Source organism: Sceloporus undulatus, chromosome 4 (genome assembly GCF_019175285.1).
Source record: "Sceloporus undulatus isolate JIND9_A2432 ecotype Alabama chromosome 4, SceUnd_v1.1, whole genome shotgun sequence".
In the NCBI taxonomy this organism is placed as follows: Eukaryota; Metazoa; Chordata; class Lepidosauria; order Squamata; family Phrynosomatidae; genus Sceloporus; species Sceloporus undulatus.
The window spans coordinates 43217491-43242098 of record NC_056525.1 but is presented as its reverse complement, the minus strand read 5'-3'; the positions used below and the strand labels follow the sequence as shown (position 1 = coordinate 43242098).

General features: G+C 40.0%; 1 protein-coding gene across 4 annotated transcripts in view; it reads left to right on the top strand.

The window, feature by feature from the left end:
- Nucleotides 1-24608, top strand: part of PHF20 (PHD finger protein 20) — a 68638-nt gene that overhangs the window by 624 nt on the left and 43406 nt on the right. For 3 of the 4 annotated variants that reach the window (XM_042461555.1, XM_042461557.1, XM_042461558.1), the window contains exons 2-3: nucleotides 11634-11744; nucleotides 18868-19039. In XM_042461555.1, the coding sequence (XP_042317489.1) occupies nucleotides 11662-11744; nucleotides 18868-19039 (255 nt within the window). In that variant the 5' untranslated portion in view covers nucleotides 11634-11661. Of the gene's footprint in view, nucleotides 1-6368; nucleotides 6566-11633; nucleotides 11745-18867; nucleotides 19040-24608 lie in introns of those variants that run through there. The other variant, XM_042461556.1, reaches the window with a different exon arrangement.

Here is a 24608-nt window from a genome sequence, read left to right as displayed (position 1 = left end):
TTTTGTATTATTACTTATTCAAGTCCCCCTTTTATTATTATTTTATTATCTATATGTTTATTTTATTTTGTATTGTGACTCATTCAAGTCCCCTTTTTATTGTATTATTACTCATTCAAGTTCTGCCTATTGTTGTTATTATTATTTATTTTGTGTTATTATTCATGCAAGTCCCCCTTTTTAATATATATATATATATATATATATATATATATAATTTTGTATTATTACTCATGCAAGTCCCCTTTTTATTATGATTTCCTTATAACAGTCAGTGCTTGTGCCCACCCTAAAGACTGGATGGATGGGGAAATTGTGGGGTGGGTAGTGCTGCCTTTCACCAGGAGATGGTTCCCTTTGAAATAAGAGTTAAAGTACTGTACTGCCATTGACTCAGTTTTTGGGGGTCAATTTTTTGACCTGAATGTCTAGAGTTATACATGAGTATATGGAGAGGGTCCTCCAGCGCAACTCCATGCTCATCTTTAACCAAAAGTCTCATTGAAGGGCCTAGAGATTCCACCCAGCAGGCCTTTGTAGCTCCTCCATCGCAGTTCTATGGTCAGTGTCTGGCAGGTGTTGGCCTCAGAGCTGCACTGATTGCAGGGCCTAGAGATGTGGAGGGACAAGCATATATGCTATTTGTCATTTTAAATTGATGTGTATTTTAGCAGATTTTGTTTGCTTGCTGTTGGCGGTTCTCTGCCTGTAAGGAATAAATAATGAAATAACCATAATACTTGTTTATTTCTTGCCTGCCTCTCTTCATGGATCAAGGCAGGGAGCACACAACCAACAGGCAATAAGCGTCAGCTAAAACACATCCGCTAAAATGCACATCAGTTTAAAATGATAAATAGCGTATACACACATTATTAATTAATCAGTAAGTTTTGTGAGATGTCTAGCCTTCTGGGTCAGAGTGAGTTCTGGTGCCACAGCAAACTACAAATCCCAATATTCCAGAGCATTGACCCATGGCAATTAAAAGTGGTGTCAGAGTGGGTTAATAATAGTTATTTATTTTATCCCTGCCTCTTCTCATGGATTGAGTTGGGAAACAACCACCAACAACCACCATAACTAATAATAATAATAAGTATTATTATTATTATTATTATTATTATTACTACTACTATAGTGCCCAGAACTCTATAGCATTGAGCCATGGCAGTTAAAGTGGTGCCAAACAGGATTATTTATGCAGCCTTAGTAAAGTATCAGTGTTTTTCTTTGTTTTTTAAATAGCATTTGAGGGGGGTGCAGTCATTTGCCTCCCCTTCGCAGTGACCTGTTCCAAAATTGTTCCTTTTTCTTTTCTCCTTTGACAGGGATTACCTCTTGTAGTAAAGGGGAGTGGTGACAACAAATTGCTGCAAGGTGTTTTTTTTGGGGGGGGGGGTACAGTCATAATGGGTGGTGCAGTTATATAATGTGAGTTTTGCTAATTGCTTCCCTTTAGGGCTTATTGTTTGAATAGGTGAGTGCCCTTAATGTGGCTAGAGACATGGTTTATAAGACTTTTTGATGAATATAGTTTCATGGAACTGTAATGCTGCCTGGCACCCTTGTTGGTTAGTCCTGAGGAGATCTATTTAATCGCTTGTTGAATGGTGAGTCAACAGTAGGTAAATCACATTAATTGAATGGGTCCACTCTAGTCAGCACTAAAAGGATTTGGCCATGACATGCTTGTCTTGTTTGCTTTTCATACCTTTTCTCCCATTGAGAGAGTGGCTAGAATGGAGAATATTCTTGTGGAACCTTGAATTACTGTATTTTATTTTCTACTGAATTTGGCATACATTATTTTCTACTTGCTAAGAAAAACTGAGGGGGAGGAGATCTTTAGCATCTTGCACAATATTATTACCTGTTGGCCTGTAGTAAACTCATTTTTGGGGGGGAAGATACAGTGTCAGAACACCTTTCAGGGGGCGTTCTGTACTGCCCCATAGTTAGGACAACACCCTTCAGCATTTTGCCTGCCTCAGTGGCAAGTGACTTTTTTATTTAAATTTGTTAACCATTGTGCGTTGGAGACTTCAGAGCAATGTAAAAAAGCAAAGGAGAAGCAAATACTCATCAAATGAGGAAAATTACATTAAGTTAAATACCATGATTGGTATTTATTTAGGAAATAATTTCCAACAAAACATGGTTTTCATTAGAGACCCAAAGCAATAGAGGTGTAGGTGCCTAACTTATCTCACTTAGAAGGGCATCCCATAGAACCAGAGATAAATTATTCTTGATGGACTATAAGCAGATATCAGATTCAAATGGAAACACTGGGGGGGGGCTGCTGCTCATAAGATGGAGATTTTAGTAGTTAAATCCAGATAACAAATATTGACCCTTTAGTATGCACGACAATAGATAAAGCAGTTACCCTCCTTCCACTAAAGTTGTTTTATCTCAAACATACTGAACTCAGAACATGGCAGCAGTTCAGAATAGATGAATAGAGTTTGAGTGACCTACACAGTTTGCTGCAGTCAGGTTTATGCTGCTTACTCTTCCTGTCTGGGTTACAGTACTTGTGAAGTGTGTGATGCAGATGTACTACTTAGTCAAGATTAATTTCTCCCAAAATGATATGTGAAATTTTTGGGAACCCATTTTTAAAAAAATTACAGTTCCCAGAATAATTTCCTCTTTGGTGTATTGATTTCTAGATACCTGATCCCCCTTTCAGATGTTTGTTTAATACAGCATAGACCTGCCTTCTTTGATCTGCTGCTCCCAGATGTTTTATATTTGAGTTCCCACCAGTAAAAACTAACATGGTCAGTCAACATTGAAGTCAAAAACATCTGTAAGGCAAGTTGGGAAAGGTTGACGTATACTATATGGTCAGTAAATATCACCAAAGAAATTGTCACAGAGATATATATTCTTTTTTTCCCCTGTGGTGATTGGAAAAATCCAAAGTAGATTTGCCACAAGTCTTTACTTGTCACTCTATCCATGTAATGTACAACATGTGTAGCCTAAGAGATTTTTGTGGGCAAACATAGGAGGGACAACAGGGACTAGCTAATGATTCTGATAAGAGGTAAATTTCAGTTGTACAGGTAAGTTAGCAGGAAAAGTAATGAGATAAAATGTACAGTGCACCCGCGTCAGATGCAGCTGCGTTTTATGCGGCTTTCAGCGTATGCTGAGAACCGTGCTGGGAGAAGGGGCGTTGCATCCCATAAGGAATAATGGGGTGTATGCCTGTGGTGCACGTGCACTGCCGCATACACAAGCCCCATTCATTTAAATGGGGCTCAAGCATAGGTAGAATTTCCTTTACGGGGGGGGGGGGGGCGGTCTGGAACCGATCCCCCGCATAAAGGAAGGGCAGACTGTACTTGCTTCATAAATGATTTTATTACAGTCCTCTGACATATAAAAGAAGACTTCAGTCATATTTCCCTTAGTGTAATGCAGCTCATAGTGGTGGTCTGTGGAGCAGTGTGTGTCCTTTGGTCATTAGCAGTTGGTCCCTAGGGAGTTTTCTGAAATGAAGAAAACCCTGTTATAGCCAATGGGCACAAATATAGTGCTGGTCTTTGGCACTGCAGGAAAAAATAACTTGCTGGTTCCCCACATCAGATAGCCTGAGAAATACTGTTCTGGTGCATGGGTGGGAATTGTGATCCTCCTGATGTTGGACCAGAACTCCTAGGAAACCTAGCTAGTGTAGGTAATGGTGATGAATGCTGGGAGTTAAAATCCAATAATATTTGGAGGGCTGCACAATTCCAACCACTGTTCTAGTGCAGCCTTTCCGAACATGATGCCCCGAAACAAATCCCATAACCCTGACAGTTTCCCATTGTCAGAGGGCGGAAGGAGGGGAGGAATCGGGTTGGGGTCCCGCCGTGAGAGATGACGTGCTGAGGGACCATGAGGACATCAAGGAAGAGGAGCCAGCGATGGCCCAAGGAGGAACAGCTGGTGGAAGGGCAGGGCCAGGGGAGGAGGGGCAGGCGGAGGCTAGAAAGGAGGCGGAGGAAAGTTCCCGGGGGAGAGAGGAAGTGGGCGCCAAGCGTGAGGGAAGAGACGAGATACGAAGGGGAAGTGGCAGCAAGAGGCCGGGACACGTGGGTGGCAGAAGTCAACAGACGCTACCTGCGAGGATGTAGAGAAGGAGGCGCTAGAGGCAGCGACCGGGACACCCCAGTAGAAGGCTTCTTCGCCACCCGAGTGCACCCCTTGTCACTTGAGGATGACTGGGTGCCGTTCCAGGCCAGACCAGTGATTAACCCGGGGCCCAGGCTGTTGTGGGATATCCAGGGAAAGTGTTGGCCCACAGGTCGAGGGGTAAGAGAGAGACCTACCAAGACGGAGGGGCCCGAGGTGGAAATGACCCTACCCAGCAGGGACTTGGAAGACTAGTTTGACGGTGAAGCAACCAGTTTCAGTTCGTTTCTCACTCCGTTGTTATAAGTTTCATTAAAGAGCACCGAGCATCCTTCCGCATTTGTGTGTCTTTGTCATGGAGCCTCAGCCTATCATATCCCCAGTAGGATATGGGGCCCAGCGACACCCATGCTGGCTGAGGCAATTAGAAGTAATAATCTAGAAAACTGCTTCTTAAGCTATCTGTTTTAGGGGCTAGTAATCCCCCCCCAGTGGGTCAGGTACAAATACTATATTTCTGCCCATTGGCACAAGTTGTTTCTTCTCTGAAAACTAGCAGCTGGTGGCTTGTGGCTCACCACTCATCAGTGTACAGGCTGAGTCTCCCTTATCCAAAATGCTTAGGACCAGACGTACTTTGGATTTTTTTTTTTTTGTACATATTGTGATACCTTGGAAATGAGACCCAAGTCTGAACATGAGATTCGTTTATGTTTTGTAGGCATCTTATACACATACCCTGAAAGTAATTGTATACATAATATTTTCACAGTTTTTTTGTCTGAAACAAAGTTGGTGTATGTTGAACCATAATAAAGCAAAGGTGTCAGCCATCCATGTGTACAAATTTGGATTTTGGAGTATTTTAGATGTCAGAATTCCAGATAATAGATACTCAACCTGTACCAGTACTTGGAGTAGTACTGTACTGCTGTTACAAATTTAAAAAGTACCAACTTGGTAAAAGATGATCTAGCATGAATACAGTTTTCAAATATATGTTCTCTAGTTGCTGTGTGTCTCGTTTAAACGTTTGCAAGTGTACTTAATAATAATGATAATAATAATTTTTATTTATATCCCGCCTCTCTCTGCGGATCGAGATGGCTTACAAAGAGAAACAAAACAAAACAAAATCCACTTCTTTTTGGATTGTATTGGTGGGTATTAGAAATCATATCCTAATTTATTACGTCTGAATTCTTACATATTTCATTCACCGGAAATACAGGTATATTTGATCATGTCATGCAAGCTGAGTGCAATCCTCACATTCTCCTTCCCAGAGAATCAGGAAGGTACTATGGGATTGCAGTGTGTAGCAAGTCACATGCTCTCAGCCTCAGGGGAAGGCAATGGCAAAACTCTGAACAAATCCTGCCAAGAAAACTCCATGATAGGTTTGCCTTAGGGTCGCCATAAGTTGGAAACAACTTGAAGACAAAAAAGCAAACAAACATATTATGTACCTTGTGTATATTATGTACATGTATTTTGTATCCAGGTACTGGTACTCAAGGAGAATACATGAGTTAAAAGTGTCCCACATAGGAGCTCATATTCAACATTATCTCATAAAAGTATAAGTAATCATGTAGCAAGACATATTGTGAACTATATTTAGTTTAAGGAAATATTATTCCATCATTGTTAGGGCAACATTATCACCAGCATTCTTTCTAGTCCAAGGCAAAGTATGTTGCAGTGCTTTTGCCCTTGGCCTGGAAAGAGTGTTAATATGCTGTAATGCCCATTTTTGCCACTTTGCAGCTGAATGTCAGAAATTGTATCCATCTGTCTCCAGTTTCAGATGAAAAGCTCTATGACAGCTTTTCATTTTTATTTTCTAAAGTAACTAGTAGCACTGTATGTGTTTAAGGGAAATTTTGTCCTGCTCTTCTTACTTTCAACCTTGAAAAGTTAGAGTGAAAGGTGCACAACAGTGTTAAGGAATTTATTAGGCAACAAATGGAAATAATAGTTTGATGAGCTGAAGGATGTGTTTGGATTGACTTTGTTTATGAACTGAAATACAGAAAAGGGATTTATGGAGTAAAAGGATTACCAAATCTGTTTACAAGTCTGTAACTGGTAATATGAGGTAAGACTTATTTCCAGACTGAAAAGTCTCCTTCATCCTGAGTCACTAACTTTCAATTTCATTTCTGTGTTTGTAAATATAATTAGAACTCACAGGAGCCAGCGTGGTGTAATGACTTGAGTATTGGACTGGGAGACCAGAATTCAAATCCCTGCTCAACAGTGGAAACCACCTGGGTGACCTTGGTGAGGTCACACTCTCTCAGCCTCAGAGAGATGCAAGGGCAAACCCCCTCTGAACAAATTCTGCCAAGAATACCCTTGATAAGGTCTCAATGAGTCAGAAATTACTTGAAGGCATAAAAGAACAACAAAAAACCTAATTGATTTGGTAAGTTAGTGGTGCAAATCAACAGCAATAATTTAGAATTCCCAGCAGTTTATATACTAGTTCTGGAAACCATGCCCTGTGAGGAGAGACTTAGGGGGCTGGGTATGTTTAGGCTGGAGGAGGGAAGGTTAAGAAGTGGTATGTTAGCCTGTTTAAATATTTGAAAGGATGTTTAAATATTTGAAAAGATGTCAGAGATGGAGCAAGTTTGTTTCTGCAGCTGCAGAACAGGACCCAGAGCAATAGATTCAAACTACAGGAAAAGAGATTCCATCTTAACATTAGGAAGACTTTCCTTGATAGTAAGAGCTATTTGACAGTAGAACATGCTGCCTTGGAGTGTAGTGTGGTGGATCTCTTCCTTCAGAAGTTTTTAAGCAGAGGCTAGATGGCCATCCGTTGGGAGTGCTTTGATGGTGTATTTCTGCATGGCGGTTAATTGGATTGGATGGCCCTTGAGGTCTCTTCCAGTTCTATGATTCTAAATGATATATAAAGGTTACCTGGCTAGGCCTGTTTGTTAGCATTCAACAACAAGCATATGAAAATAACAGGAGATCAACTAGTCTTCATTTTCATGTTTAGATATATGTACTTTTCCATTAAATGCTATTAACCCTAGCAGAGCCTTGCCATAGTTTGTCTTTATCATGGAGCCATATAGTTCCCATATGTTTCTCAAACATTGTAATGTTCTCTGTGTTTTTTGTTGTTGCTCTTTTTTTTTTTTAGAATTTGATGAACATTAAACTTAAGAAAACCACACAGCAGTTTTTGTTACTTTTAATATATTTGTAAGCAAAGAACAGGTAGAAGTTTTTTTATGCACAGCATGTACTTAATGGAGAAGATAAAATAATCTTTTCATGTATCATTAGGGTAAGTGTTTTGCTTAGCTGTGTAGATAAAATACTAAAGGCTTGTCGTTGCTTTTCATATCCCTCATTCTTACCTAAATTTAAATTTCATTATTCAACATTATTTAAAGATAAGGTATCTCATTCTCTATGATGACTGGAGTTCTTTCCCAGATTGGAGCAAGGCATGTTTATACCTAGAGCTATTTGTATATTAGTCTGATCAGGAAAGGTATATGGCAAGAAAAAGCTTTCTTCCCAAATAATGTATCTAAAGAAGTTTTTATTTTTTTTCTAGTATTACTAAGGCGGGATACAGACCTCCGCTTTGCGGCGGTCTCCCGCCAGCGCCATTTGCTCCGCGCGTGAGCCGCAGCAGCCAAACCGCATGGCTCCCGCGCGGAGCAAAAAAGAAGCTCCATTTCGGAGTTTCTTTTTGCTGCGCCTCTATGACATCGCGAGGCGCCGCTGGCGCATTCGCGACGTCATAGGCGCCGCGACATGTCTGGATGCTATGCGTCCAGTACGTAAAGATGGCGGCGCCCATGTGGAAGGGGCGCCGCCATCTTGTACGTATTCTATACGTACTAGGGTTAGGGGGGTGCGGAAGCACCGCCCCTTCCTAACCCTAGTACGTATAGAATACGTACTATATGGTGGTTTGTATCCCGCCAAAAATTGTAGCAATGAGATAGCTGTATGGTGAGAAAAGGTTTGGCATGTTTAACTTTTAGTTATAAACTGTAAATTTCTTTCATAATATTCACAATAATAGTCTGCAACTTTAACAGCTTATCATTCTTTGATGTATTCAATATGTAAGTATGTAGTTGTGAAATCATTTAATGCTGCTTAGAAAAAAGAAGTTTCTGTTTGAACAGAACTCCATTGAGAAAGAATTACCATGGGAAGAGATGTTTTGTACACTCAAAGATTTTCATTATAGTCTTACACTCACAAAAGGGTTTAAAATGTGTTTATACCACTTCTTTGGGGAGTTTATGAAGACTTCCGGCATATTGCATTACTATCCACCTCTCGTGAGATGTCATGATTTGGCTCTTCACTGTTGAATTAAATGCTTTGGATCACAGATGGGCTGAAGAGACTGGCCAGTTATATAAGAACTCAGGGCACTATTATTACTATTGCAGTTATTGCTAGTAGTATGGTCAGAGGCATGGTGTAGTGGTTTGAGCGTTGGACTACTCTGGAGATCAAGGTTCAGTTCAAGGGGTGGTTACATATGAAGAGCAAGTTGCAAGTCACAGAGAGAGAGAGACTCAATAGGATGAATTATTTTTGAACTATAGCATGTTGCTTTGAATATTCTGCATTTTCTGGTCAACTACAAAACTTGTATTACAAAACAGTAAGAATTTGCCAAACTAAATATAGCTGGTCCTCCATATCCATGAGTTCTACATTCATGGATTCAACCATCTACAGCTTGAAAATACTTTTTCAAAAAATTCAAAAAGCAAACCTTGATTTTGCTATTTTATATAAAGGGCATCATTTTACTATGCCATTGTATATAATGGGACTTAAGCATCCACAAAATTTGCTGTTCATGGGGGTTCTGGAACCAAACCCCAGCAGATACCAAGGGACCATTGTACTTCAGATAATTCTACCAACAAGAATCTGTCCATAGACAAATTTATACTAGCAGGAACTGTAATATTATGATGTGAGGGGACTTAGTAATATTGTTTCCTCTCTGTCAATCTTCCATATTCATTCATGAGAGGAACACATTACATTAAATGAATATGTGCAGTTGTATTCTGCTCCTCAATAGATCTTAGATTTGGGCCTAGTCATAAAGCCATTTTTAAAAAATCTATGGAAGTCTAGTTTGCTTTGGTTTTGCAGTTGTTTAGGAGGAGAGGTGGTTATCTTTTATCTTTAAATAATCCTTTAACAGTTGTATTTTATCTCATAATCTCGAAAGTATCTGTGGCTTTTTACATTTGTATCGAAGGATGAGCAGGACAGTGATTTCACCATATTTAAAACAGGAGATACTGTTGTGGAATGTCCCTGCCAGTGGGTTCACAATTCTGTGAACTGTGGGCCATGTCCTATCACATTCATTTGAGTGTAACAGGAGGCACCTGAGATCTCTTTTCCACACTGGAACCATAGAAGGTAATGCATATTGTATCTGCAGTTAGGCAGTACTGAAGAAACACACCACCAGTATGTGGAAAATTACAGAGTTGGAAGGGACCACAATGACCTTCCAGTCTTAACTCCCTGCCATGCAGAAATATACAATCAAAAAACTCTCAACAGATGGCCGTCCAGCTTCTGGCCTCCCAGCTCAAAAGTTGGAAGGACAGGGTTTCCATGTTTGGTCTTGAACCAAAAGCCATCCCACAAATCTGAAGTTCAATGCTGTAGGGTGATGGACATGGTCTCTGGAGTTATGCATCCAAGTATCTCTAAAGCCTAGCTCAACTGTCGGAATGACACCTGACCTTCGGGGGGCTCGCAGAAAAGGAGATTGGGTGGAGGATTCCTGGCAGTTATACATATTGGCTATCGGGCCAGTCAAAAATTGTAGATCCCTGTCTGCTTATCTGTGTATATAATCACATTATTTTGTGATTGCCATGTAAACCAACAACATAACATTAACATACACTTGAATCGAGACTATTGGGTACTTTACCAAACTTCAAGTTTTAATGAAGGGATTTAAAAATTGCAGTTTGACTATTGCATAACGGTTGTATTATTGCATAATGTTAGAAAGATTTATCAGATGAAACCTGTCTTAAAATAGTCCTGCCATCTTGTGGAATTGCCAGTATCTTCAGTGATGGAAGCTAAGTTTGTAAATCAGATTCTGACAGGAAATTGTGTGATTTAGAATAATATTTTCAGATTGTTACTTTATTTTCTGAACAGTAAATATAAATGAGAACTGAAACTAAAAACAGTTCTCTAAAACTCACAAACAAGATTAACAGATTTCTAAGGGCCTGAACAGACAGGCGAAAATAAAGCCGCTTTGGGCCACTTTGGAAGTGTGCTGTTTAAATAATGCATGTATCCTAAGATGCCAGAGGTCATGCCAAAGTCGTGCTAAGGACTGGAGCACAGCTTTGGTGCAGCTTCTGGCTTCTTAAAATGCATGTGTTATTTAAATAGCATACCTCCAAAGTGACACTTACAGATAAGATATTTAACAGCACATGAAGTCTCAGTAACATCTCTGGCTCACTCAGTTTTCCACCTAAGATACTACAGACATGAAGTAGTAGTGCTGGGGTACATTGTTTTCTGTTAGAAAGACCACGTGTGTATAATCTTACAGGCTTTAGATATAGACAGTGCAGCCACCACAAAGAGAGTGTACACAGGTTGAAACAGTGTGGAGATTAGCCATGTTATTGCAACCATTCCAAGTTAGCAGCAGAATCAAGCGAAACTGATTTTCAAGTGACAGCAACATAATAAGACATCATCACATGGTCCCTATGACCATGGTCATGTGCTAATATGAAGCAGTTCATAGTCATGGTAGTGTTGCTAATAGAAATTGTATCTAACAAAATGTTGAGTACAAAAAGTTATGCACAAGTAGTTTTGTTGGACTGAACTGTATTAGATATAAAGTCGAAGGCTTTCATGGCCGGCATCCATAGTTTTTTGTGGGTTTTTCGGGCTATGTGGCCATGTTAGATAAGAGTTTATTCCTGATGTTTTGCCAGCATCTGTGGCTGGCATCTTCAGAGAATGCTAACCTGGAAGAGAGTGGGTATACCCTCACCCAGGGTCACACAGTATGTGTGTGTGTGTGTGTGCGCGCGCACACACACATACACCCACTCTCTTCCAGGTTAGCATTCTCTGAAGATGCCAGCCACATCTTTATTAGATATACATATATTAGATATAGTATTAGATATACTTTGTTATTTTCACACTGGAAGAAGCCTCTGAGAGGTTGGGAACTGCATAGAATATCTGTTGGTTCCACTGGCAGGATCCAGTTTTGTTGAAATTTGGGATATACTAGCAAATTTTTTTGTTCTCACGGAGAGACTAAAATATCTTTCTGATAAATTCTGAAGAATCTAAAAAACCTTTCTTTATTGAAGCATTGGACTGTGAATTATTTTAACTCATTAAGACAGGTTAGCAAATAATAGAAATGACTATGGTTCTGGTGATTGATGTTTAATTGCATTTTTCAGGGGACTAAAAGAGGCGGCTTATAACAAAATGAGAAAGCATCCACCAAACAGAAGAGGTATCAGCTTTGAAGTGGGAGCCCAGTTGGAAGCCCGAGACAGATTAAAAAACTGGTATTTCTTATTTTATGATAAAACTTGGATACTTTTTTGTGATTCTGTCAGATTGTGCTACAAACAGGGAGTCAAACCAAAAAGTGTTCCAGTTTGCATCTACTTCTGTTTCACCTGTTAACAAAATTGTCTTGATGCAGACCAAGAATGTTTACGGAACTGGTTCAGCACACCTGAACTCACTTCATTCTGTTGTAGTTCATGTCAGAGAATATAAATGCAGTGTTTGCTTGCATAAATGATAAGATGGTTACTATCAAATTGGTATTTCCCATGATGTTACAAAGCACAATCTATCTTAATTCTAGACAATTCAGTATGCTGAAGGGGGGAAGAGCTATCTTCAGATATTAATTAAAATCAACATTTAGAAAAAATAATGTTTCAAAAACCTTTTAAGGCCTGGTGTCACTTTAAAAAAAAGTGTTTTGTTGGAGTGGAAAGAAGCAATAAGCTGAAATGTTCACTCTTTCTTCACATGTCTCGCTTGAAGAGAAACTTCCCAGTTTTTAAAAACTTATTCATGTGTTGTCTGAATCAGGAAACAGAAAAGTAAGCATTTACTACAATCAAGATTGCTAATTGCATTGGCGTAAGTGTATGTCTTGCCATACTGTAATTTAACAGTACATGAGTAAATCCCCCCCATTGTTTTACTCCTTTCCTCTCCCCTCCTTGTATGTCAGGGGGAACAGGAGGCTTCTACTTTTGATCAACCATAACTTGCCATATTGAATTTTAACTCTGTTTAGTTCTGAATACACCATTAAATTAACTGTTGTGAAAAGTAGCCAGATTTACAACAACACTTACTGTGGTTTATCAAAAGCAAGTTCTTTAGCTCTTTCTTCCAGCTGTGTGAAGAAAGAAATGAGGAGTGCACAAGCCTGAGGAGAGGTGAGGTTCATTCACACCTCTAAGCAATAGCTTGGTGTGGCATCTGGAAATACTTATTATGTCTGAATGAGACCTAATATTATAGCAACTGGCTGAAAAATTCTAGTTTGAGAGAAGCACTTTGCAGTGCTCAGAAATATTGTCTTTTCCTCCTCTTTCCACCCCAAGGCTGTTCAGTCTGCTTACATTGGATTGAATGTTTAAAGGAACAGATTTCTATCCTACTTGCCACAGAAGCCTGGATAAAAACTAATATGTATGAAAATGCTTCTAGATATTAGTTCTGCGAGCTCGTTATTCTTGTTGGAGCCTGTAAGTGTATTATCACTTCAGTTTTTTTTAGTAAAATTTTTATTCCACACTAATATACTGCACCCCCCCCCCCCCCCGATTCTCTTCCTATTCTGGTTCAACCACTGATGTGAGGCAAAAATATATTTTAATAGATTTTCTCCCACTACTTTATTTTCTGTGGGAAATTACCCATGTCTAAAAATGAATTGTCCTGTAAATTATTAGCATAATGAATGGATATAATAATCAGGTTGGACAGAATTTTAACACGTGACTATGGCTAGAAAGTGTGCATGAACAGTGCTCTGAACATGCTAAAATTTTCATGTTAATTTCTAGTGCTTTGGGTTTTGTCCTTAAAATGTAAACAGTGTAAGCATCTATATCCTATTGAATTGGCATGCCTTAAAACAACATCCGAGTGAGTAATGTTTATTTTTTTATTATTAGAAAAAAATGGATATTTGTGTGAGATTTAAAATCAATGTGGAATATTTGAAAAATGTATTTACTTGAACTGTAAAATGCTGAATTGGATCCTGGTTGACTAAGGCATAAAAATACTTGAGTAATTTGTTTCTAGAAAACTTACATCACCAAATTCATCGTGTACAAATAAGTTCCAGCTTTGGCAGAATGATGATTTGATCAGGTTTTCAGTTATTTATTAAAAGTTTGGGTTCGGTTTGACTCCCTGCCATCAAACTTGTTCTGGTCTCAAATGTACATGTAGTATTCATGTACTTTTTCCGTCGTGCATTAATTTACTGTCTGTTTGCCTGATAATAGAATGCAGTCTGGTTCATAAGTCGGAAGTAAGTACTGTACTGTTAAGTTCCTTGAGGTTTATTCCATGTGGATAGAGGATTACCTCCCTAGTTTTTAAACTACAGTGGATCCTTGTTATACGCTGGGGTTTGGTTCCAAGATCCCCCGTGTATAACAAAATCCGTGTATGCTCAAGTCCCATTAAGTATAATGACATAGCAAAATGGTGTCCCTAATAAAAAATGGAACATCAAGGTAAATTTATACTTTTTTGGAACATTTTCAAACCGTGTATGCTTAAATCCGTGTATAAAAAATCCGTGTATAAGAAGGGCCGACTGTATTCTAAAATTGACATGGGGATACTGTTTTAAGCATATAGGCTTTCTGCATGATTTAGAATCCTGTGTGATCAGAGATATAAATAATATAGAGATACTGCACACATAAAGGAAGCAAATGAGGGCTGCAGAGATGCAGAAGAAGGTGCTGAGCCAGCACAAGGATATTCTTGCTCTCCTCTCATTACAGGAGGGCTAGAATTTCTGGAAAAGGCATTTGAATCAGCAATATTGTTGAATCCAATCAGATTATGGTATAAGTAGAATTTTTTTTAGAGGCATAATGTGTGCACTTTTCCAATGTGCATTAAGTGACTAAAAGAAAAACAAATTCCAGATGTACTGATTGTAAGAGGCTTTAGAAAGAGATTAACCAATAGAACACATTTTTGCCCAGAATGTATACTATGGTTTAGTTATATGATGATATTGGTGACTTCCTGGTGGAGAATGTCTCACAAGACTAGGAATAAAACTTCATTTTATGTTACATAGACAGGCAGTAATGGAAGGTTTGACATTTGGCTTCCCAACATGAGGAATGCATTTTTGGAGACTAAACTTTGAAGGTGCAGTGCCCTGTCTATCAGACTTCTGTATAAAAGGAGTGTTTCTCTCTTGAAAGCGCACATTTCTATTAGCCCATTTTTATTAGAAACTGGTAGATTCAAGTTATAGTAGAAAATATATAGTCATCCCCCTGTATTCACAGTTTTGACATCCACTGATGCATCCATCCATGGCTTGAAAATATTACACACACACACACACACACACACACACCTCAAGACAAACCTTGATTTTGCCATTTTATATAAGGGACAACATTTTACTACCCCCATTGTATATAACAGGACTTGAGCATCCATCAATTTTTGTATTTATGGGGGGGGGGGGTTCCTGGAACCAGACCCCAGTGGATACCAAGGGCCCACTATACAGTGATGTTTCAGCCATTCTGTGGTCTGCTAAAGACTAACCAGGGTGAAGATGACGACAAGAATAGTATGTAATGATGGGGATGGAAATATTTGAATGAGTTTGCCTCTTGCTAAGTATAATTTCTGACAGAATAAATGTAAGTATTGATCTTCAAATGATAAGAAGACAGATTGAGAGGGTGGTAGAAATTTTAAATATGTGTGATGGATTATTCACTCAAGCCAATTTCTTCTAATGCATTGGGAAGCTCAAGTGTGCATATGAGTCCTGTGTTAGCAAATATGCCCCGGTGGCATGCATGATGATGCCCCTGAATTAAAATTAAGGCTGAAACGTGCTTGGAATGGAGTGCATATGAATGGACTGGAACTCCTGTCAATTTCATCTGGTCAAGCAACATTGCTGTTTAACCATTGTACTTTTAATTTTGATTTCTGAATAACTGAAAGTGACAAGCAATAGTTTAATTAATTATAGTTACGTTCTTACAGTAAGACGTATAAACAGAAGTTGTTTGAATAAACCTTTCATTTCATAAAATATGCATGTTAAAAATTTCTAAACTGTGGTCTGAGATCTAAGTTTGTTAGGCAGACATTGTGGCATATCAGTCTACATGATAGTATGGATGGAACTATTATTTTAAAATTCACTATGGTTGCATTTACACTGCATAATTAATACAGTTCAACACTGCTTTAACTGCCATTGCTCAGTTCTATGGAATTCTTGGATTTGTAGCTTTGTGAAATATTTAGTCTTCTGTTTCAGGAGAGCTCTGGTGTCACAACAAACAATAAATCCCAAAATTCCATAGTACAGAGCCATGGCAAGTAAAGGAGCATTAAACTACATTAGTTCTGCAGTGTGGCAACAGCCTGTATTTGACATACTTGATCATTTTCAGTAGCAAATCTTTCTTGACAGTGACAAGATAGCAAGTATTGGATTGGACTTCATAAAACACAGAAGTGCTGTTACCATTGGCAAGTTGCAAAACACAGGCTGTCCCATATTGAAATATCTAAATTACATGACTTACGCTGTAGACATTACATACTAAAGCAAACTAGAGATTCTGTGTTGAGTAAAGAGCATTGCTGTCTCTTTACGAGACTCTAAATGTAGTAAGTAAAAATAAATACTTTCAAAATACCTGTGCTTATGTACAGTATAAAATCAGAACAATTCTTCAACTAAAATGTTGCAAAACTTTTGGATTTCAGCCCTTACATCTTCATAAACATTACTTGGAAAATGTTTTATTAATAGTATTTGAACTAAAAGTTCATAGTGAATGAGCCCTTAAAGGTGCTGAAACTCGATTGGAAAGGATTTATGGAACCATTGTACATTTTGTGTTTAGGGCCCTTGTTATGAGATGCAAAAGTAAATTTAAGCAACTGATTAAACAAAGAAGTTTCAAGTATTTCAGCCCATCAGTATACTTTCCAAATGCCTGCTGAAAATGAAAACAATTAGCTCATTTTATTTTTTATTAGATTGTTACTCAGCTTGAAGCAAACTCCTAAAGATTAGAAATCTTGAAATCTTCAGCTGTATTCATTGTTCTGTTAAAAGTATAATTAAAATAACTAGTTTTAAATTACTGACCTTTAAATACAAAAGGGTTATACAATAGTCTTAGTGATTGAATGTGAATGAAAGATACATCTGATGTAGTGGTACATAGAATTTTATGGATGGATACTGCACTATGCAGGTATTGTTGCTCATAGGTCCTTTCTAGAGAGCTACCCCGCACAACAATACAATAGCATGTATCTGATAGGAAGCAAAGAATAGGAGAATGAGCAGGAAAATAGTATACTGTATATACTCAACTGTAAGTCAAGAAATTTATGCCCAAAATTGACCCTAAAATCTGAGGTCGAATTATATACATGTCAGTACAGTTATCATGGCTTGAGATCAACTGGAGGACAGTTAACAACAACCAGTAATAATGCTCATAAAGATCCTTTAAAAAGCAGCCCTGATGCCTCACTCTCTGTGCCTCGGCAGTGATTGCTGAAAGAGCTGCAAGGCACCAGTGTGAGTGTGCATGTAGTGATTCCCTTCTCAATCCTATCTCCAAACTTTTCTCTCTCCTTTTTGTATTTCCCCATTTTTGCTTGCAAGCTGATCTCGAAACCTTGCCTCCTCTTTGCATTTCATAATTTTCCCTCTGCTTGAAAGCTGATCTCCAAACCTTTGCTCCTCCTCCTCCTCCTTGTGTTTCCTCTGAAAACCAAGCTTCTCTCTCCTCCCCTCCACTTCCACTTTGAAGCTGATTGTAAAATCTGTCTCCTAAATTCTGTCCTCGACTTATCCACAGGGCATATCAAAATCCAAGATTTTGGCCCTAAAACCTTCCCTCGACTTCCCTTGATGAGAATATACGGTAATTGATTTGGAGCTGTGATTTGCTGATAAGAACCCTTCTTTGCTGTAAATTGTTAATAAACTATCTGCTGTTGCTGGGTACAGGAGATTTGGGATATATTTGAGAAAAGACAGCTTAGAGTTTTAAATACTTTCAAGATTGTTTAAGTTCCTAATTCAGGGAGCAGTATATGACATTGTATCCAAGGAAGAAATAAGTTTGTAAAAGAACATACACTGTATTTTCTTAACCTTAATATAGATTACATTTAGTTTTAAATGTAATCCAGTGACAGAATATATTTGCATGCCATTTTTAAAATTTATTTCTAGCAAAAGAAGAGAGAGAGAGAGATTGACACTGCATATTTAATTTAATATAACACATGATAACGTGAATGATCCAAACATTTGAAGTAGAAGTATTGCATCCAGTGTCACAAGATTCCCTGGTTTGTATCACACATAAAGTTGAACTCCTAATTGTTACTTTTACATCAGTTGTTACACATAGTGTAGATTAAGTTGTGGACATTTTCCCATTCATTGTTCATCCTCACAATTTGCTTTGAGCAGTTTCCTCCTCCGACAGGAAGAATTAGTTAAACTTCCCCGTTTGGAGTCTTGCTTGTGTCTCCTGTCAGTAAGAGGAAATAAAGAAAGCTTTCTGTACTGGGAGATGAGTTTTAAACATGATTTACCAGAAAGGATAATATTCCAGGGTGGTTTAGGACAAACTAGTAAGACCTGATTATTATTCATAGATAGAGGATATAGCTGAGGAGATTCCTCTTAAAAATTAGGTATTCATGTTTGTTGTGTTGTGATATCCCCAGGTGGTATCACAAATGAGGTTAAGTACCTGATTGTCACTTTTGCAGTGACTGCTAAACAAAATGTTAATTAGTCTGTGGAGGTGTAAACTGCAGGCAAGTTTTACTTCTAATACTGAAACACATGTAACACTACTGATAACAGTAGATAATGACATTAAGAAATGTATCATCTTTTTTCATCGCCCTAAGGAATCCAGACAATTCTTTGTTGTTTGTATGATCCTGTATGGTTATTGATGGCAAAGGGTTAGCCACTTCTTATTGGTTAAACTAATAGTTTTGGGAAGAATTCAAGATATATACAGCAAAGGTAGGGATAAAAATTTATTATCAAAACATAGTATAATTTATATAACATGTGAATTATGTTTTCTATATGTTTTCTTGTTGTTTTTCCATGTCTGCTAGGGTTTAAGCCAGAAAGAAAATGCAGTTTCACATTTCATTGGCATGGCAGATGGTGAAATTAATCTTGAATAAGGTGAAAGTCATCATGCATAAAGCCATTTGTTTATCTTATTTTACTGTTAATAGCCCTAGCAAACATGATTGGCAAATTATATATGGTTTTGGAATGTGTGTATATATAATATATATAATTTTTTATTACATACCCCAATTTTGTTGGCGGAATTTCAGATTTCAACTTTCTTTATATAGGTATCCAGCTCACATTGAAGAAATTGATTATGAGGAAGGAAAAGTGCTTATCCATTTTAAACGCTGGAATCATCGTTATGATGAATGGTTTTGTTGGGATAGTCCTTATTTACGTCCATTAGAAAAAATACAATTAAGGAAAGAAGGATTACATGAAGAAGAAGGATCTTCTGTAAGTAATAACACTCTGCTGACTTGATTGTAGCTCTAAAAAAACTGTTAAGAGCCCTGGTGGTGCAGTGGTTAAATGACTGTACTGCAGCCACTCTCTTAAAACCATAAGGTTGCGAGTTCAGTACCAGCAAAAGGGCTCAAGCTCGACTCAGGCTTGCATCCTTCCTTCCGAGGTCACTAAAATGAGTACCCGGATTGTAGGGGGCAATTAGTTTACAGTTGTAAACCACTTAGACACTGTTAGTTCGGTATGAAGCGATATATAAATAAAGCTGTTTGTTTAAAGTTAGAGGGAGTTAACACTTTTAGCGTGGTGCATGGAGGGTCACTGGATTATGATAAATTATAGATGCTGTAACAAATATTAACTTTGTTTATATTGGCAGTTAGGATGAAATGTCTTGAACCAGGTCTAAATTTCCTTTGGTGGAGTTGCTTGCTGTTTTAAGGTTTGTTTTATAGTGCAATCCTGTAACAACTATTTAGAAATAAATTTCATTGTCTTCATTAAGGCTGACTGCTAAGTGGCTCAGTATAGGATTGAAGTCCTAAACATTCACATTCTTGTAGTTCAGATTTTTTTCATAGCAAGTTTCCAAATTTGAGGACTTAACACATTCTTCTGAATCACACATTAGGACTTTGGTGCTTGAGGTGTACTCTGACTTGAGAATACATATAGAAGATTATACCAAGGCTGAATAGAATGAGTATACAGTACGACCCCCCTATCTACAGGAACAGTACCTGCAGAACAGTACATTCTCCCTAGGCATTTTCTAGGTCCTCCAGCACAATTCGATGGTATACATCCACAGAATTAGACTTCTACATAGAATGTTTCTGCCACTGTGCCTAGACAGAAATAATAAGAGATGCAGTTTACAACAGAATCTCACAAGGAACAAGATGTTCTACACAGCCTCAAGAACAACTCTAATATTGTCATCAAAGAGGCTCACAAAGGAGAAGCTGTAGTCATCATGAACAGATCTGCCCACATACGGGAGGCTGAGAGACAACTATCCAACACCACATTTTATAGGATCCTATCTAAGGATCCCACAGAGAAACACCAGAAAGAATTACATAGGCTGCTCAGGGAATTTCCTTGGAGTCGTGGACCAAACCCTTATTGACACACCCCAGGAGCCCCAGCCAGGTGTGGCTGGATTTTGAGTACCTATTACCCAACATATATAAACAGCGCAACCCTGGAGAACCTATCGTCTCCAGCATTGGAATACTTACAATCGGTGCCTCCAAATATATGGACAGTATCCTTAAACCATATGCCACCAACACTCTGCTATGTGAAACAGGACTTCCTATGAAAGATACAATCCATCCATAACCTTCCAGGAAACACAATCTTAGCCTCTATGGATGTGGAATCCCTATACACCAATATAATAATAATAATAATGGGATTTATTTATATGGTGCCCAATCACTGGGCATCTGGGCGGCTTACAACAGAGGGGATAATAGACGGTTCCCTGCCCTCAAGCTTACAATGTAAAAAGACACGACACAAAAGGAGAAGGGAATGGTGGGGGGGAGGGGATCAGGTCCAGCATTCTTCTCTCCCTCTGAGGCCTGGACTAAAGCAGATTGAATGGAGGGAGGGCTCTTTTTCTTAATTGAGGTCGGGCCTGATGGCATTGGGCCTGTCCTTTCACTCCCTCCCAGGCCAGAAGATGACAGTTGGAAGGAGGGAAGATGGACTACAAACCATCACGAACATCATTCCAGATGGGAATATATCAGACTTAGCCACCAAGGTCTGCCAGTTTGTTCTGACACATAGTTACTTCACCGTTGGTAACAACATGTACCTTCAAGTTAATGGCACTGCCATGGGCACACACACACGGCACCACAATATGCCAATATCTTCATGACCGACCTAGAACAATGCTTACTTAACTCCTGCACCTGGAAACCGCTCCTCTACCTGAGGTACATTGACCGTATCATCATAATTAGGACTTATGGAGAAGACTCACTCAGGACATTCCACCAGAGTTTCAGCAACTTCCACCCTACCATCAACCTTGGCCTGGAACTATCTACAGAACAAGTTCACTTTCTAGACACCACAGTACAGCTACAAAATGAACATATAATGCCACACTATCACAAACCCATGGACTGCTACACATACTTACATGCCTCCAGTTTCCCAGCAGACAGGGTCCTAACCTCCTGTATTCTGGGTTAAGCTCCTCCTATTCGCTCCTGTAGGCAGGGACAATAAACAAAAGACCGGCCCCTATATAGGGAGGAGCTAACCCCCCCAGGCCTCAGTCTTGTTCCTGCCTAAGCTCCTAGCAGGATGTGTCTTTTCGAGCCAGCAAAGTTTTTCCTTTCTCCGAAAGCGGTTTGAGAGTTTCCTTGGCCTTCCCTTCTCTTCTCTCCTGCCTTTCCCCCCTTCCTTGGTGGTGGCTATGGCAGAGGACCCCAAGAGCACTGGCTAAGGTTCATCCTTAGCTCAGGCTTCCCTAGCTCAGGGTCTGCCAGCTCAACAGAGGGAGCTGGCTTCAGAGAGAGACCCATTGGGATGTGTTTGCTGTTGCTCTGCGGCTTCTTCACTACAGCCACTCCAGTCCTTTTCTTCTCTTCTCTTCGTTTTCTCTTGCTGCCTTGGAAGCATGAAGAAAGACTTAATATGACAAGGGCTCCCAGGATTGGAGAAAGGTCTTGGCTTTGCCAATGACTCTCCCTCTCCTCCAAAGCTGACCCCTTTCATGGTGGGAGCACAGGAGATTTCTGTAAACAGCATTGCAGCACATGGGAGCCGTGGGAACAGATGGTGAGGGGTATCCCCTCCATGTCTCTGTTTCTCCACATCACCTCTGCCCAGCCTGTTTAAGGCCAGGGATCAGCGAGGAAACTGGCTAGAAGTCATGGAAACTTCCCTTCTCAGCATCTCTGCTCAGCCCATTTGGGCCAGAGTTCAGAGGACAGGCCAGCAAAAGCCATGGCAAAGGATTTCTCTGCATCACCTCTGCCTAGCCTGAAACAGGGCCAAGGTCAGAGAGGCAAGCCAGCCGGAAGACTCAGGAGAAGGGGTGCGTACCAGGGGCCCTCTCTCTCTAGCCAGCAAGGAACCTTTGCCAGATCTAATGCTCTCACTCAGGGCAGGCATTGCCATGAGGCCTCTGCCATGGCCATTGCAGGCACTATGCCTAGCATAAGATTTGGGACTCTGCCAGGAGGGCAGATGGGGGCATAAACCCTTGGTCTCCCCCTTCCTTCCCATCTCCGGCCCCAATGGCACCCAGGACCCCAACAGGTGTGAGGGATCCTTTTGCAGACTGGGAAACACATGGTGGTGTTGCCAGGGCTCCTGCACATTCCTTTTGAATTCTTATAATGAGATGGCGTGTAAGGAGGCAGAGGACTTCTCCTCTATGTTGTACAGCTGCATGGCTGTAAAGGAAGCTGGACTTGGCCCAGCAGGAGCTGAAGCTTCCAACTCTAAAATGGTCTTTTTTGACTGCCACAGAGCATCCCACAAAAAAGCACAAAGTGGCTTCATGTCCTCCCCAGAGAGAGCATGGCCTCTGCCACCCACTTCTAAGCAGAGGCTGGAGGGCCATCTATCGGGTATTCTTTGATTGAGAATTCCTGCAGGGCAGGATGGGGTTGGACTGGATGGCCCTTGGGATCTCTTCCAACCCAAGGATTCTTTGAGAGACCACATGGATACAAATCCTCCTGTGTTCCCTCCCCAAAAATTACAACAACACAAAGGAGGAAACCACTTGTGGATATTGTGGGTGGAGAGTTCCCTTCACCCCCAATTGTGTTTGGCTGCCCCAAACTATGGCACTCTTGAGAGAACAGCTTGAGTGCTTGGCCTCTCCTTTCCATCAGAGATTATCCTTTCTCAGGACACAGACATACCTCAGGTAAATGTAGAGCCATGTCCCACAGCAGCCCCTCTGCCCTTCCCAGCTACCTATGCAAGTGGGAAGGGAGTTGAGGACCAAGCTTCTATCATGCAGCCAGGTTACTATAAGCCTGCCTGAGATTAAAAGGGCTAAGCTGTAAACCCCAGCTTGAAGTTGGGGCTGTCTCAAACATAAATAAAACAAAGTGCCCTGTGAGTACAGTATCAGGGCTACACTACAGGCCATATGCAGCTATCTACCCATGATTACAAATGGTCTTCAGTCACTGCTAATTTAAAAGCAGTTTCCTCAGTGCCTGGAAGAAGCTACTGCCCAGGCAGCCTCCCTTGATAGGGCAAATAAAGGAGGGGAGAGCCCACACAGCAACAGGTCTGGGGGCTCAGATTTACAAGAGATACTGCTTAACTTTTTCTGGTGTTCATTTTATTACTGTTAGCCCATGAGGTTTGAGTTGTAGTGTTTCTGCTCACACACCCCCTCTCCTTTTTCCAAGCCAGAGAAGATGCCTGGAAACTAATTCAACAAGGGAACGGGCTAGCCATAAGCCAACATGATGACTTTTCTTCCTTCCTCATGGGCCTCCATCCCTGTCTCCATTAGGGCCAGAGCCCTTTTGCCTTAGCTGGAACAGCCTAAGACATAAGATGAGCACATGGTTCTACCTTCTTTGTGCAAAATGTTATCAGCCATAGCACTTCTCATTAAGAGCATAAGCTTTAACAATACAGATTCATTTAAATGCTAATAAACAGGGTGACTCCAGCAAGGAGAAGGCCTCTGGTCACTCAGCAGCCCTCTAATGCTTACATGCATTGAGGATCTTTGGTGAAAACATCTCATATGAGGTGATAGATATATTGGATTAAGGTGACCAACAAAGCTCTACTTTAGTGGCAAAGGGTTATGTTCCTGTTATAAAACACAGGGGACCTCAGTCAGCTAGCCTCAGGAGAGGTGGCTCTCCTCTCCTTCCCTTTTTTCATAGGAGAGATGTCTGCTAAAGGGAAGAAACTAAAAAAAATACAGTTTCTTCAATGAGATGGTTCTCACTAATACAGGGGGTTAAGAAAAATTCTTATCAAAAACAAACAGACAAACAGCCTCCTCTCCATGGGGGGGAGAAACCCCCCTTCCTCCATGAGTGTTTTAAAACAATATAATCAGGTTTTTCTGCTAAGGGGTTGCTTCAAATCCCATTAAGACATCCTACAGAGCCCTGAGGAGTCTGCCACAAAGATCACAATTACCTCTTACCTTGTCTAGATAGTCGCATTTTAAATATGAATACTTGCTGATGGGCTTGCCATTCAACTGCTCCCTGCTCTGGATAGGCCTATTGTAACAAGGTCTATCGTGCATATGATGAGTTGGGCTCAAGGCCATGAAGGTTCATGTTGCCAATCTCTTTCTTTTAGTGGTCTCAGGGTGCTACAAGATTCCTTTGCATACTGTTGGGCATGCTTTGATTGTGATTTCCTGCATGGCAGGGGGTTGGACTTGATGGCCCTTGTGGTCTCATCCAGCTCCATGATTCTATGATTTTATTGTTATAAGGTTAGCTGCTGTGTGGGCGAGTATCTTATCCCTGACTGGGTTTTCATGCCAAGGTCTGGTCCAAACAACACCATTGTCCACTGCCTTCTGAGG